We start from the raw sequence: 18,097 nt of genomic DNA, 5'->3' as shown, positions 1-18,097 counted from the left end.
AAAAAAAAAAAAAAACAAGCGCGACCGGCGGCAGGGGCTCTAACTAAACTCGGGTTACAGACGTTTGTTCCGAGATTACCGGCCATGGGACCGGCCCTGTATATATATATATATATATATATATTTTAAGCTAGCTTTATTCTAGCATCAATTAATTAATAAAACACCTTTTACTTCATACAACACATTTAATAATTCACCAAATTAACACAACGCCGAACTGTTCAACACTCAAGTTACCGCCAGACACCGACTCGCACACAGATACATACTTCTGTTCCGTAAGGGATCAGACACTCTACATATGACACACCATAGAGCACATACACGTCAGGATAGACACTCTTGGCCGTTTTATTCAAATGACAGACATACAATATTATAGTTCGGCCAATCCTGACCTCACAGGCGTCCCCGACTGATGAGATCTAATACAACAGTAATCTAAATCTAATATTACAACACAAATCATAAAACCATTACAACATAAATCATAAACCATTACAACATAAATCATAAACCATTACAACATAAATCATATTTCATTCACTTATTGTCTCTACCAACTTTGTCGCCATCACTTATTGTCCTTATACGCCTATTATTTTTATACACTTATTTAATTTTAGTTCTAGCTTATTTCTACGAATCATCTCTAACACCCTACGCAACACTTCAATATTCTCCTCAATTGTTTCTGTGGCCATTAGTAAATCGTTCATGTACACTATAACTTCACAGTTCATCACAAAACAACGAAAAATGTCACTTACATATCTCATAGATACATTCGGGCTATTACAATACCCAAATGGCATACGGTTGTATTCATATTCTCCCTGTGCACACCCCAAGCTAGTGTATTTTCTACTAGTCTCAGCCACCACCACATGAAAGAAAGCGTTCTCCAGATCTAGCTTCGTAAATACCTCTTAGACTTCGGTGAGTCCAAGCAATCATCTATTCTTGGACTGGGGTAAGGATCGCGCACCACCCGTTTTTCAGTCTCCAAATATTCCTCTCTGACCAGATCTCCTACTGTCGCGACCACTCCATAGCCATGCATTTCAAATGCAGTCTCCGGCTCTTCCTGTTTTTCAGTCTCCAAATCTTCTGCTGTCGCTATCGCTCCATAGCCATGCATCTCGAATGCAGTCTCTGTTTCTTCCGGCTTTTCACTCTCCAAATATTCCTTTTCTACCAGATCTCCTGCTGTCGCTATCACTCCATAGTCATGCATTTCGAATGCAGTCTCTGGTTCCTCCGGTTTTTCACTCTCCAGGTCTTCTACTGTCGCTACCACTTCGTAGTCATTTTCATCTGATATATTTATATTTGCTCCGTCTGTGGTAATCTCACCATCAATCGCCAATATTTCGTTAACTCGAAATGTAGTGCTGTCAGGCGCCACCTGCGCCGTACTCCGGACATTTTTGCAGAATCTCTGCTGATGCTCCTTTGAGCCACAGTCGTAGCACGCCACTCCATCGTTCTTCGGTTTGATGCACCTGGACGCCATATGTCCCACTCCGCCACAATTAAAACACCTCACCGTAGGATATGTGCCTTGTGTTTCCACTCTAGGAAACACTGTTGGCTGTACCCTCGTAGGCGGCATCATATTGCATCCGCGTTCCTCCGCTGTCAACTCATTCATTACACCTAGCAGAGTTGCTAAATCCTAAATTGGCTCATCTTGGCTTGAGCCTGGAGTGGCGGGTTGTCGAAGCCGTCTATCATATAAGCCAGTAGATCGGACTCCATAAAACCCAACCTATTCCCTAGCGCCATCTTCTCCTGAAAGTATGCGCTAAACGGTTCCTGTTTTCGCCACCTCCGAGACTCAAAGCGCTTCATTCTAGTCATCCTGTCTTCTCCATTTTTGAAAAACGCTGTTAGCACCCTCTTCAGCTCGTCGTATGAATATGTCGCATACTCTGCCTTGCTGTCATATAATCGCCTCGCCCGCCCCGACAGCTTCGATGTTATCAGCACCGCCATCTTTTTCTTAGGCACCTCGTATGCATCCCGGACGGTCTCAACCCGTTCAAACCACGCCTCGATGCATTGCTCAGACGACCCGTCGAATATCGGTATCGTCGCCAACCACTCGCTGCTCGAGATGCTATCGTTTTTATTACTGGTTGTCGCCCTAATAAGATTAATCAAGTCCGTCAACGATAGCACTCTTAAGGCTTCGGGCACCAAGCTCTCAGCATCACCACCAGTAGCCATCTCACCAATCTTATTTTATTTCCGCAATCCCCAGTTTTTAATTACACACATCGCAGCTCCGCGACTCGCCAACGTCAATATTACGCCCTGCTTTTGATATTTTCTCTCCACTCTGTTCTTATTTTGGTTACCCACGTGCTAACCTCACTTTAGCACAACACACAAACACACAAAACTTACAAAATAACACCCGCACTTGTACGATAGCGAAGCACACCTTGCTTTCTATCGCACCCCGTAATTATAATCCGCCTGATTAATAACACGGGCACTCCAAAAAAAAAGATTACTGAAATCGCCTATTTCAATAATCCACACCAATAATGTTCTCTAATAAAATTCTCCACGTTTTGATCCAATCCCACTTCTGAGCTTTAAGCTAGCTTTATTCTAGCATTAATTAATTAATAAAACACCTTTTACTTCATACAACACATTTAATAATTCACCAAATTAACACAACGCCGAACTGTTCAACACTCAAGTTACCGCCAGACACCGACTCGCACACAGATACATACTTCTGTTCCGTAAGGGATCAGACACTCTACATATGACACACCATAGAGCACATACACGTCAGGATAGACACTCTTGGCCGTTTTATTCAAATGACAGACATACAATATTATAATATATATATATATATATTGTATGATTCTGAATTTGATGTTGACATATGTATTAAAAGTCTAAGTAATTGGGCATAACATCAATAAAAAACATGAATTTCTTTCAAAGATTTATTTTAAATCCATACATTTCGGCTATAATCCTAGCCTTCATTCAGTGGAAACTAAAAATAAAATTAAAAACTAAAACAATTGAATTGGAGTAAAAAGAAAGAATAAAAATAGTAAATAGTACTTACAATTAGTTCATCTTAGTGTTAAATTGAAAGATTTTAATAATCCATGGTATCAGGATATGGTAATGCACTACACTATATAATATAAACATTAACTTGTAATTAGACAATATTTTCACAAAATACTAATTTAAAAATCACACATGGATAGTGTGTAAGTTTAATATATGTGTTGTTCGTAGGCTGGTTGAAGATATAATGAAGAAAAGACTTTTTAAAAAATATTTTTACCAAGATTCTAGACATGTGTGTAACGAATTGCGAATCCTTTGCGCGACGTTTTCAACTTCCCGTGGGGCAAGTTATAGTAATCGCAAAAAAATCGAAAATGAAAATTTTTATATATCTTTAAGTTTCAAAACCTTCTGTACATTTTGGCATACTTTAGAAAAATGGATGTAGGTGTGTGCGTGTATGCATGTGTGTGTGTGCGGATACAAATTTTCGTCGACGATTTCGGGATCACGGATAAAGCAATTTGAATAATTCAAAAAACATTTGATTTGTATTGATAAGGAGACGTGCCGATTAGTTTTTGGCGAAGGCAGGTTTAGCCGTTCCGAAGATATGGGGCAAAAAGTGCCAAAACGGTAATTTAGTTTTTAAGAGAACGGAGTGTTCGCGCCATATCAAAGGATGGCGCGAAGAAAGAACATTGAAAAAACACGGAGTGTCCGATTTGAATAATTTAAAAAACATTTTACTTGTATTAACAAGATGAAGAACTGATCAAATTTTCATGGAGGCAGGTCTAGCGGTTTCAAAGATCTAGTAAAAAAAGTAAAAGAAAAATGCCATTTTGCGGCCTAAAATGATCACTAGACATATGCACATCAAATTATCAGATATTTCAACAATAAGTATGTTAACTATCTCTAATCGTCTCTATATTAAAACACAATGTTTATAACAATTACTTTATTGACTATAACTACACTAAGTTCTCTATATATGTTCTCTACTCTAAGGCTACACTACGACTCTGTGACCTACAATCATCCTCCATAGTATTCCTATATAGATCCACGCAATCATTCGTACCAACATTCATACATCACAACAGCGCCATCTATCATAGTTTATCATTCGGCTATCCTGCTAAATTCTCGTCCTCGAGAATGTAGTTTTCAAATTTCTTGGGACGTGTGATTGTCCGTTTCAGTGGTTGTATATTGACTGTCTCCTCTTCTTCGTCACTGTTACTAGGTTCGTCCTCATTGCTGTCCTCTGAGTAACTGTCGTCTTCTTGCATCTCATATTTTTTTAATGCATCGATTGGTAATATACCGCTGTAGAAATGTTGGTTACGCTGCATATCTGGCAAATCCTCTATTCGATACCTATCGTATGGCAATTTTGCTGTGACCACGTAAGGTCCTCTATACTTAGGGCGCAATTTCCTAGACTCGCCTGTGCTCGGTGGTTCACAACGCACCATGACCAAATCTCCTTCTTGGTATGAGTCGCCTGTGCATCTTCTCTTATTGTACCTTTCTCTTTGTTTACATTGATCTTCTCGTATGTTTTCAATTGCCTCTTTCCTGACTTGTTCAATATCTGCTTCTTCTAATTCAGCCATGTCAATATCTCTCACTAAGTCGCCTGACTTTGGTTCGTAATTGAATAACAATCGAAATGGAGTTGTCTTAATTGCATTATGGTATGTGTTATTAATGCTCCATTGAACCTGTTTAATACTTTTGTCCCAGTCTTCAAAGTGTTCATCTTTTGATAACGATGCCAAGGCCGTTGTTACAAATCTATTTACTCTCTCCACTTGTCCATTTGCTCTTGGTGTTGAAGTAGCATTTCTCACGTGTGTAATATCATTTTTCTTGCAAAAATCTTCAAACGGTTTCCCTGTGAAAGACGTTCCTCTGTCCGTAATTACTCTCACTGGGCACCCAAAGAATGATATGACTTCTTCTAAAATCTTACTTCCATGACTTTTCGTATCTCGAACAGCTCTAAGTATTGTGCATTTAGTAAACCCATCTACGATTATGATTAAGAAGGTGTTTCCGGCCTTACTTTTAATGAACGGTCCCAAGTGATCTATATGCAATGTGTGAAATGGTATTCCTATTTTGTCTATGGAATGTAGTTTCCCTGGTTTCTTGCCTCCCGGTACCTTGTTATATAGGCATTCAATGCATGCTCCTATATATCCCTTCACATAATTTCGCATTCTAGGAAACCAATACTTCTCCGATATCTTTTTTATAACTTTGTCCCGTCCAATGTGTGCCAAATCGTCATGATATCTTCTTAAAATCTGTGACCTCACTCTTTTTGGTACTACATATACTAACCGATTCTCAATTTTCTTCATTAATCTTCCATCTTTAATCTCATACTCCTTTATAATTTATAATCTTCTCTGTTGATCCCTGCATAATGTCCCTTCTGTATAATGCCCATAATAAACTTCAGTTTTTCATCATTTTTCTGTGCTATGGTCAACCAGTCTTCTTCTAATAAACAATTATTCAATACCATAAGTCCATCCACACACTCTGTCTCTTCAGCTTCATTTATGGTATTTCAGGATAGAGCATCCACATGTCTCATCTTCTCTGCTGGTCGATGAATCACCTCATAGTCAAATTCTTGTAGTTTCAGCCACCATCGTCCTATTCTTGGTATTAAATTCTTTTTAGTGAATGTACTTCTCAATGCATTGCAATCTGTCACTACAATAAATTTTCTCCCAACTAGGTACACTCTTAACTTCTCCATTGTCCATACAACTGCTAATGTTTCCAACTCGTTGCTATGGTATCTCTGCTCATCTCTAGTAGTCTGTCTACTAATATAAGCAACTGGATGCATTTGTTCGCTTGCTCCTCTTTGTAATAATATTCCACCCAATCCTAATTGTGATGCATCTGTGTGCACCTCTGTATAAGCATCTGCAACAAATAATGCTAATACTTTAGTAGAGACCAGTTCATTCTTCAATTTTTCAAACGCAACATGTTGTTCATTTGCCCATCTAAATTCTGCATCTTTTTGTATTAAGTTGCTAATTGGTTTGGATATCGTCGCATAGTTTTGAATAAATCTCCTGAAGTACCCATTCAATCCCAAGAATTGACAAACCTCGTGTACGTTGCTTGGTTGTGGAAAGTTTAGTACTCCATTTAGTTTCTTTCTCCCTAGTTTTACCCCCATTTTCGAAATTTCAAACCCAAGATATTCTATTTTTTTTTTGTAAAAAGTAGCACATCTTCATATTCAATTTTAGCTTCGCTTTTCTGATCACTTTTAAAACCTCTTCCAGATTCATGATACCTTCCTCAACAGTTCTACTCGGAATTAATATATCATCCATATATGCTAAAGCTATTATAAACCGAAGTGGTCCCAGTACACTATTAACCAACCTTTGGAATATCGCTGGCCCATTGACTATACCAAATGGCATTCTGGTGAATTCAAACATTCCATCAGGCGTTACGAATGCAGTCTTTCTCTGTGATTGTTTATCCATAGGTATCTGGTAATATCCTGATGCCATGTCTAATGTTGTAAAGTATTCATTTCCTGCCAATCTGTCTAGTTGGTCGTCAATCAATGGTAAGGAATATATCATCTTTTTAGTAATCTTGTTTAGTGCACGGTAGTCTATACAGATTCTTTCATCTCCAGTCTTCTTCTTCACGATTAAGATGGGGCTTGCAAAGTCTGATGTCGAATCCATGACAATGCCTGCGTTTTTCAGATCTTGTATCATCACTCTAAGTTTTTCTCTTTCTCCATAACTCATTCCATATGGTCTGAATGTAATCGGCTCTTCAGTTATTGTTTCAATTTTGTATTTCACTTGGTTTGTACATCCTAACTCTGCTAATTTACTGGCAAAACAATCTTTGTATTCATCTAATAAGTTATACAATTTTGTTCCAGTCTCTTCCGGTATGTCCTCGTCTAATTTTATTGTACCTGTTGTTAGTTCTCTTGCATCTGATTTTTCCTGGGTTTGTTCACTTTCATGGCACTCGTCACATTTAGTAATTTTATAATTCTTCTCAACCGTGGTTTTATTATTTGATATGTTCAAAATCGGTATGATGGTCTCACCCCCCTTCATTGACACTACACATCTCGGAATACATCTGTTGTCTCTTGTTGTATTGGTCTCTATATACATATCACCATTGGTGTCTCTATCAGTATATACACTGATAAATCCTACATACTTAGGCGGAATAACGTATGTTTCCTTAGCCCACAGGTTAGTTTTTGGTGGTGGTAAGTCCGGCACTTTCAAATCCCTCAGGCAATCATCCATTTCACTAACTTTGTCTTCGAAGATTCATAAGACACCTCCTCTTCTAACTATCACAATGTGTTGCTGGTATTGATTGGCATTCATCTTTCACAACATATATATAGGGGTCACTGCCTTAGCTTCGTCTACTCTAATTTCTATGGTACAGCTGCCTATCGGTCGAACTTCTCCACTGCCAAAACCTCTGATCGTGATGTTGCTTGGAATTTCTTTGTATAGTATTCCTAAACCATCTGCGTCACTTTTTCTTAAAAGTGTGCACTGGCTGCCTAAATCAATATAACTTTTAATCTGTTTACCTGAAATATAAGCGTCATGAAAGTATTTTAGGTTTTCCTTTTGCTCTCTATTCATATCGGCATTCGTCAGTACATTTGACTTTTCTACAGTGCGTTTGTTTTCTGATTTAATTTGATCACAATATTTTGATACATGACCATATGTTTTACATTTGAAACATAGTGGTCTGTCACTGCTGTCTCTAGCTGGCAAGTACTCTTTTCGATTATATTCAAATTTAATTCCTCTCGTTGTCGCTGTCTCCGTAGGTAATAATGCTCTTGTCATTATTTGGTTCTCTTTGTGTATGGGGTTCCTCTCTTTTCTTTTAAGTTCAACCCTTTCGTAAGCATTCATATCATTGAATAAGTCATCGGTACTGTAGTGGGTTTTCGCCATCATAACGTCACACATATTCTTCGATTTTATTCCAATTAGAATCTGCTCTTTGATTTCTGCTAGTTCCAACCCTAGAACACTGCACAATCTAACTTTATCGTGGAAGTAATCATAAAGTGGTTCACCTCGTTGTTGCACCCTATCCATCATCCGAACCCATTTCTCGGTTGTCGTCTCCTTAGACGCAAACGTATCATTGAACGCACTCTTGAAGTCCGCCCACGTAACCAATAGATGTCGCCTCGCGTCGTACCAATGCTTCGCTCCGCCGACGAGATGTGTTCGAGCCTGCTTCGTCCGGATTTCCTTTGAAATCTTTTATCCTTTTAGTAGTTCGGGCATAATCGCCAGTCCGCTTGTAGCCTTTGATGTGTTACCACTCGCAATCATATCCAGCATCTTCAACATAACATCATCGCGGCGTCTATTTTTCAGCATCATAGTTTTGAGTATTTCTTCTAAAGTTAGCCCTCCGTCGCGTACAAATCTTTCTTCTCCGATACTAGCATCACTTTGGTTTAACTCTCGCGTTTCACTCATGTCGCTAGAAGAAAACGCGTGGCACACAATGTATATAATTGTTTTATAACGTGTTATGGTCACTGTATATTTCAATAATGTCTTTAAATTAATCCTTGGATAATCCTCGGTAATCCCACTTCTGATTTGTTAACTATCTCTAATCGTCTCTATATTAAAACACAATGTTTATAACAATTACTTTATTCACTATAACTACACTAATTTCTCTATATATGTTCTCTACTCTAAGGCTACACTACGACGACTACGACTCTGTCGCCTACAATCATTCTTCCTAGCATGGATAAATAAGCATAAATAGATCGCTATATCGGGCCATTTGACGTTACACTCATTTTAATTTACGAATAGATCACTACATGGCAGCACACGTACATACAGTATGTAAATTAACCCCTGGTATTACTTCTACATTTGTACATAAAATCAATACAGCCCAAAAATCTGAAAAAAAAAATTATTTGAAATAAGAACAAAACATACGAAATACAAATATATTTTCAAATATATCACAGACATATTTTTGAAGAATTATAAACTAAACAGAAGTAACTGACTACTATTAATTAAAGTATATTACAGACATATTTTTAAAGTACTTATTTTATTAATATTCTAGAAATAACTTATTCATATTAATTACTTAATGACTAATAATAATATATTAAAAACTTAAAAACTAAGAAGTAAAAAGTGCAGGAGTATTGATGATGTAATGACAAATTTAGAAGGAATGACAAGTAATGCAATAATTTAAAAGGATAAAAAGAACAGCACATTTTTAAAAAAGAATGAATACTTTCCAAACAAAATAATCCTAAAAACAAAATATATATATATTGATATCGAAATTGAGATAAAACTAAATTCCTAGGATTAAAATTCATTTACGAGACATTCTTGTTTATTATCTCTCCATTTAATAGTTATTTTGTTATCTAATCAATCATTAATAAAGTTATATTTTACGAAATCTTTGAATAGTTTCTGTATAAGTGTTTTTAAACGTAAGTAACCAAAACCCTGAACTACTTTTAATTTATACCAATTGTAGCTCAAATCTATCTATCGTTTTAATCCAGTTTTTATTGCAAGGAGGTTTAGTTAAAACTATAACTAAACCCTTGCGCTTTATAAACTGTCTGGTCTTTGAGTATGCTCTCTTAATTGAGACATTATCAAAATTCTTGCCCTTACATTTTAAGTTACCGGAATATTTGAAAACTTCTCAGAACATTGTATACTCTGTTGGAATTTATTCTTTAAATTATTGCATTGCATTTTAATCCCGAAACAAAATTTGATGTATCATACATCTTCTGGGTGTTAAGGCACTCCTACGCCTTATCATTGCATTCTGCGGCAATTTACAGCTATCATCAAGGACTTCTATTGAATATCTTGTTATATCATATTAATTGAAGATATTGTAATTATCATATTAAATATTTTTGCTGCAATTAGTATGAAAAAATACCTTTTCGGCAAACTGGTGTTAGAATAGGTGACTTTTAACCTGCACTTCACAATCTTAGAGGTGCTGCAAAAATCTTTTTCAAGGTGTTTAGGCTTCAACTCCTAAGAACATAAGATTCATTTATTAATATTTTTTTGCAAATGTTATTGAAGTATTTAGAGTTATAATTACTTGGCTTTGTCCTTGGAGTTGCAGATTTTTCTTCTGGTTCTGTATCAGAGTATTCTCCAGTGACTTGAGAACTATTTTGTTATTGCCGTAAACGAGACACTTCTATTTGGTTTCGATTTTAAATTATCGTTGATTTGTGCCACAAACCGAAGAGTTAGGTCATCCATTAAAAGATTATTCGCCCTCTGCATCCAAATTGAAAGCATCTTTTTACACACAAATTTTTACACACAAATATATATATAATATATATTTACACAAATATATATATATATATATATATATATATATATATATAACATTTTAATAGTATTGTGATGATACATATTCATTATATGCATAATACATCATTATATACATACCTGATAATTAGATGCCGGAAAGACATGCATTTTTTTATTATATTTGGGGTTATAACAATTTGGCACATATCACTTTATCATTTTAACTTCATAATAAATGAAAAAAGTATTCACCAAAACATAATTATATATAAACAATCACAGAAAATCTCAACTACAATACGCGATGACAACTTGACAACTTATAGAAAATGGCCGATCAAATCAATGTAGAGATCAAGCCGCTGCTAGGTCAATGAAATTGGAAATCGTAGCGCCATCCTTCGAACTATTCAAATACCAATCCATTTCAAAACACGGTAATCTACATTTGTTCGGAGATTACCGGCCATGCTTCCTAGTCATGGGGAGTTATCTCCGAACAAATGTATATTACCCTGTTTTGGAAAGGACTACTATTTTTAGCGAAAAAAGATGTCGCTACTAGTTTCAAAATGTGACACGTGGATGTGGACAGTAGCGATGACGTTTGTGACCTTGCTCATTGTGCGGCAGCCATTAAAACAAAATAATATTTTAAGAATGTAGGTGTACCAACAAAGGTGAGCGAAAGTCTCTAACAGTAAGATGTAGAAATGATGTATCTGTCAAAGCTATATTTAACCTAACATTTATAATTTCGACTTACAGTACTTGAAATGTTTCGATTGAATTTTGTCAAATAATCCAAATTTTTGAGTGTTTGACATTTTTTAATTTTATTGATATAATACAACTTATTTTGGACAGTGTTCTTTGAAAAGTTTGCAAGCCTAATATATTTCTTTTTATATATTTTTTATGTTTGAATATTTTACCAGAATAAACATAGTTTAATTTCTGTATTACTCGTAAATTTTTAGCAGTTTTGTTTTTTTACCTAAATATGCGGATTCGTACATTTAAACTTCAACAATATTTGCTGCGGAATTTAAAATTTAAATAAAAACAAATGCATAATCATAATGAAATCTTTATTGGGGGTGAATTATATAATATACAATGTAATATAAACACAACAAATTATTTACAATTATTCATAATTTACAGAACAAAACCTATTTCCATTAAAACAAAAATAGTAACAGTTAATGCATAACAATAACAATTATAATATCTATAACTAATTATTTACAATTATTCATAATAATTTACAGAAGAAAACCTATTACCATGAGAACAAAAGTAGTAACAGTAAATGCATAACAATAACAATAAAATGTAATAACAATTAAAGAAGAGAAAAGAAGGAAGTAAATACATTCAAGATGAATAATAGGGAACCAAACATGAAAAATGGAGATTATATAATGATGTTATAATGATTATGATGATGATTAATTAATTAATGATTTTGATGATGATTACATAATAATTATGATTATGTAACAATTACATATGACATACCAAAAAATGCGTATGAATAGTGAACAATACAACAGGCCAAAGCATATGAATAGAAAGTAAAAGTTACAAAGTTTATCAAACAGAAGTCTTAGAATATTAGTCCATTTGAGGTTTAACATTGGAGGATTTGAGTCCCAATCATAATATATTTATATTTAGTCATAAACCATATAATATTCACGAGTAGAAGTTATGTTTATGATATGTTAATGATATTTAAATATTTGTCGAATATTGTAATGCCAGTGCTAGAATGATTTCTCAGCAAAAAAATCCTTAATTAAATATTGATATGTCTTATATAAAAAGACTGCATCTATCCATCTATTCTTCTGGTTTGAATTTTGCCACCAGTTTGATGATATTTGATATGACCTTATTTCCATTACTGATGATATAAGCTATATATATAACTCAGATATAGTTAAACATCTATTTGCATTTTATGATATTTGATATGACCTTATTTCCATTACTGATGATATTTGATTGCTTTCAAGTGCTCATTTTTATGTTACATTTGAATTAATATAGTTATAAGATTTTATTCACCAAGCCACAATGATTCATTAAATTCAAATAATTTTTAAAATTCACCATTTCTTTCTATTCGCATGTTAGAAGCATGACTATCTTATATTTAAATGACAATAATTCTAATTATACTTTCTAATACAAACTTGTATTTTCTAATTGGTGTTATGTCAACTGCTAATGTGTTTTGTGACCGCAAAGGTGAAATCTTTAATGTTTTCTGTTAACAGTATAGCTACTTTTAAATTACTAATTGCAATTTTTAGTATATATAATTTTGTATAAAATTTAAACTTCTTATAAGAAACTTCTAATATTAATTTCTTAGATTTTCTCTCAACATTTGTTACAGTTGTTTTGCTTTAGAAACATGCAACTTGTACAATCCGCGATATGAATGATTGATTAGCCGAGCGATTGTTGACTCTTTTTGCTATTCCTTATATTTCATAATAAGTTGTCCTAAACTATATTATATATCTGCTTGTGTGCATTGGAGGCAACATTAATTGACTGCATTATTTTCAATGACTACCTCATGATTTTATGACTTGTGATCGGAAGTTTGAGGTAATTGATTATCATTCATATTGGCATTACAAATTCAAAAATATATGCTTAAAAAATTAGTAAAGGAAAATAAAAATGTTACTATTAGTCAATATTAATTATGATTTAGTAACCAAATATATTACAAACACGAGACCTTTGCAAACTATGCAATAAACGAACTTAATATCCTATATTTAGAAACATGAAAGCAGTGCAGCTCAAAGACTTAAATAAATGAGTAGAGTGAGGCTTGGTGTTTGTTTATGCATATGTTCGTATTTTAAAATATATATGCATAGAAAGAGAAATGTAAAAAAAAAAAAACATACATAGGAATAGAATAAATAACAGCTAAATAAAGTATAACAAAATATAAACTGTACAACAGGAAAATCACCAATAAATTAAAAATTAAAGATCTGAGTAAAAATGACAATAGTTTTGAATTTGATCAATAATTATAGCTGGGATTAATGACAATGTGAATATCAGCACTATACATGAAGCTTATCATAAGAAAGTAATAAAGAGAGCTTCATTAATAACAAGATTTGTGGAACATTAAGAAAAAGAAAAGAAAAAAGTGTTACATACAAATGAAAAGATGAAAGTGTAAATAAGTGGGTAGAAAAGATGAGTTAAGATAAACGATACATAGTTTTGTTTTATAAAGATGTTGACACTGCTAATTATAGGCTTCAATATGAAGATTATATCTTAATCATGACTAGCATGTAATTTGAAATTCTGAAGGTTTGAGGTACCGACAGGGATTGCATTGATGATACAAATGGAACTATTGTTTATGGCTTTCAAATGTATACCTTACTCGTGGTAGATGAATTTGGAAACGGAATAGTGGTATAAAATATTTTCAAGAAAATTATTAAGGCATTAGGCATAATTACAATAAAGACATTCATGACATATCATGCTCAAGCATATATCAACGCTTGGTCATATGTCATTTGTTGTTTGTCCCACAGCATAAAAAACAGCAAAGCGAGAAGTCATTTATTGGAAATTAGTAGAAATAAAACGATTTTATAGAGGAAGATTTAATTTAAATACTTATTTGAATAAATTTTAGAAAGATGCTAAGTAATTTGTTACATATTTTAGAAAAGTTTACTACAACCGAGTAATTATGTTTTCAAATAAAAAGTCGAGTTTTGGGAAGAAAGTACCCTAGGTGTTGCACCTAAGATGCTTTTTATCAAAGAAAACGAAGATTTACTATCAACAAGACACGAGAGATAAACAAGTCACGCAAAATACACAACAATATTGCCTAATCGTAACACAGAAAATAATTCCAACACACAATGGTTTGTAATAGATGCTGTTGCACCATATGCAGTTATTAAGAAAAATAAAACATGTAATAGTACTTGCATGTGAACCGTGTAAGATTTGTTTTCATACATACGCATGCAGTTATTACGCATCCTTACATGTGCAGAACTGGTACTGAATAGTTAAGAAAACATGCGAGTAAGAATTGATTGATTCCTATTAAAACATTACCAGTCCCCCAAGTATTAAAAGTATGACATGTACATACCTACATGTGTGTTGTATGATAGACTTTCTTATTGTGGTATGCTAGTATTTGCCTTGCTACTAGTATAATGCGTAGTATAACACTTGCTACCTGCAAATAAAATATATGAATACATGGATAATTATGAAATAAATTATAATACATTAGTGAAATATTTAACTTACCTTATTTTAAATATGTAGCTATGTACTATTGTTCATGTTTCTGTATCAAATATTGAGCAGACTCACTTGTTGCCATATATAAATTAAATAATTTAAATAAATTATTCATGATAAAGATAAATTTACCAAACAGTAAAATTATATGCAATAAAATTATATAACATCAATAAAATTAATATATAAATAAATAAATTAAATAAATTAAATAAATAAATTAATAAATTAATTAAATAACATTGCTAATAAAATTTAAATAAATTAGATAATTTAATAACGAATCAAGTGGTCTTTTTCTTCCCTGCCCTTTGGCACTCTATCTTTTTATTTACACTTTCTCTCATATTTTCTTGGGCCGATGTCTTTACTTGTTGCAGAAATGAACAAATTTGGTCCTTAAATATTTTATAATTACCAAACTGTTTATCCTGTATCAAATTCATGATCTCTTGGCCTGCTTGTTTTATAATGGCATAACAAGCCTCTTCATCGTCTTTTGTACTTGTTTGAAAATTCTCTGGATTTTTGAAATCCAGAGATTTTTGTAACATATCTTTTTCTAAAAGTTCACGCCTATAACCAGTATCACTCGGGAAAACCTTTACACATGCATGGATGTGTTTGCAAATATTTGATCGTATCAAATAATCTATACAACTGCATGAGTACGTATGCAAACAAATCTTACATGATTCGCATCTCATGCATGTACTATTACATGTTGGATTTATTTTGGTAACCACGTATGGTGCAACGTTATCTTCTGTTGAAAAAACATTCCATTGTGTGTTGGGAATGCATTCTAGAATACGATGCGGCAATATTGCTGCACCTCTTACATGGGTTACTCGTACATCTCTCTGCCTTGTCGATAATAATGTTCCATTTATTCTACGAGTCCTCTGAATAAAGCATTCATTTCGAGGCGTAACACCAATTGAATGGCTTTATCCATCCTCCTAGTACATTTTCTTCCCAAAACTCGAGTTTTCATTTGGTTATGGAAACTTTCTAAAAACATGTTGGTATTTATTCCTAAACCTTTGCGATAGCAGTATGCCCAAGTAGTTGCTCGGCTGTAATAAAATTTCTTAAAATATTTAACAAATAATTTCGCATCATCATCTTTCTCAAGCTCATTCAAATAAGAATTTAAATTGCTCCAAAAATCATCCTCATCTAAAATCATTTTTAATTCTATTAATTTCTGGTAAATGACTTCACGCTTTTCTCTATTTAAAATCTTATTTGATACTGATCTTTTCCAGCTCCTGGACACATGCCAGGAGCATAAAAGTTTGTGCTGTGGCACACCCATGACAGATGACCACGCATTAAAATAAGCTGGAGCGTCATCTGTCATGAATACCTTTGTTTTAAGTATACCTACCACCTTATAAATTTCTTCGAAAAATATTTTACACATAAACTCATCTTGCCTATTTGAAAAACAAAATGCGACTGGTATGCCACTTCCAAATTCATCAACCACAAGCAGTGTTTGTAGCAGATACCCATAGCCATTTGTCCCATGGGTACCATCAATACAAACCCTGTCAGTACCAAACTTCTTCAACATTCTACATTGCATTTTTGTCATGATTATTAAGATATAATCTTCATCTTGAAGACCGTACTTAGCAGTGCCAGGTCCAACTTCTTTATGAAAAACAATAATGAATCGATTATCGGATCTCATCTCCTCTAACCACATTCGCACACTTACTGTATCATCTTTACATTTAGGAGTATATGATGGTATAACCTTTTTTTTAATATTCCACAAATCTTTCTTAGATATTAATGAAGCTCTCTCAGGTAATGTTTTACGATAACAAGCTTCACGTATTGTGCCGATAATCACATCGTCGTTAACCCCAGCTATAATTTTTTCTGCAAATATTATACAAGTTGTAATATTGATTTTATATGTGGTATATTATACATATATACAAATATATGTACATATGTATGTATGTATGTATGTATGTATGTATGTATGTATATATATATATATATATATATATATATAATATAAATATAGAATTTTGTAGTATGTTGTTCATATTTAAAATTTAACATTTAAAATATATATAAAATGAGAAAAGCGAAATTGTACATGTGATAATAAATATATACCTCTGATGTCCTTCAGCAAATTTTTGTCTATTGGGACATATTTCGCCAGTTTCTCATGTCCTACATGAGTTTTCCAATAGTCTACAACCACGTGACCATCATCATATAAGGTAGATATGATTCGCGAGGGGCATGCAGAACCAATCCTTCTGCTTTCTTTCAAATGTCTGCCTGTGAGTTTTTCATTTGTGTATGATCTATTACAATTGTAATATATTATTATGGGTCCGCCTTTTGTTTTGTGTCCAGCACTGTCTTTTACATAAAAAGATGAATCCTGCTGCTCCGTCAGATTTTTCCATGCATAAAAATCTACAAGTAAGTATGAAAATTATACACAACTTCTTTAATAATATCAATAATTAAAAATTAACAAACCATTTAGTGAAGAAAAAAACTGTTCTTCATATTTTATTTCAATGTTGTGGTCAAATTCAATATGATCCCGCAATGCATCATATCTTGAAAAGCTTCTTTTACATATTGGGCATATTATCCTTTGTGATCGTGGCGAACCTAGAAATGAAGTCTTGGGGGATGCTTGAGTGAATGGGGAAGATGATTTAGGAGTGACAGTCAAAGTGGAAAAAGCAGTTGATGTAGAAGGTTGTGGAGAAAGCGGATTGGGAATGGTATGGATCCTAGAAATATTAGTGCAAATCAATGGAACTGAAGGCCGACGGATAATAGAAGTCGTTGGAGAATGGGAAGATGGTCTGGAAGACGTGGATGGTTGGCAAATTAATGGAACTGAGGGCCGACGGATAATAGAAGTTGTTGGAGAATGGGAAGCTATTCTGGAAGGCGTGGATGGTTGGCAAATGTTAGTATCAGTAGGAAAATCAGAAGTTATGGATGGTGATGGTAAACTGGAGGCTGTATAGGAATGAAGTGCTAATGAAGTATGAGGATTGATACGAAAATTATTAAAAAAGGTATTGTAAGGTATAAATTCTGGCATAGGTGTAGTAGGAGGTATTTGGATATGTAAGGAATTCTGCGAACTTGATTGTGATTTGGAGTCAGAATCAACGTCTACAGAAGGATTACAGGGAGAGGCGGAATGGAACTTATTTACATGTCTTTTTAAAGCATATTTAGTATGTAGTAATTTTTGACAATAACTACATTCG

The 18,097-nt window shown here is 33.7% G+C and overlaps 1 protein-coding gene across 1 annotated transcript; it reads right to left on the bottom strand.

Moving 5' to 3' along the window:
- Window positions 1–14,692: 14,692 nt before the first annotated feature.
- On the bottom strand, window positions 14,693–17,266 carry LOC113367234. Its single transcript, XM_026608860.1, has 5 exons — window positions 17,227–17,266; window positions 16,965–17,135; window positions 15,808–16,718; window positions 15,241–15,727; window positions 14,693–14,754 (listed from the first exon to the last, which is right to left on the bottom strand). Exons 1-5 carry the CDS (start codon window positions 17,264–17,266, stop codon window positions 14,693–14,695), a joined length of 1,671 nt encoding a protein of 556 aa, XP_026464645.1.
- Window positions 17,267–18,097: the final 831 nt, after the last annotated feature.

Source organism: Ctenocephalides felis, unplaced genomic scaffold, assembly GCF_003426905.1.
Source record: "Ctenocephalides felis isolate EL2017-DRISC unplaced genomic scaffold, ASM342690v1 CF-g0.4_SCAFFOLD_01170, whole genome shotgun sequence".
Lineage (NCBI taxonomy): Eukaryota > Metazoa > Arthropoda > Insecta > Siphonaptera > Pulicidae > Ctenocephalides > Ctenocephalides felis.
Note: the sequence above shows the minus strand (reverse complement) of the source record. Positions and strands in the feature narration are given on the sequence as shown.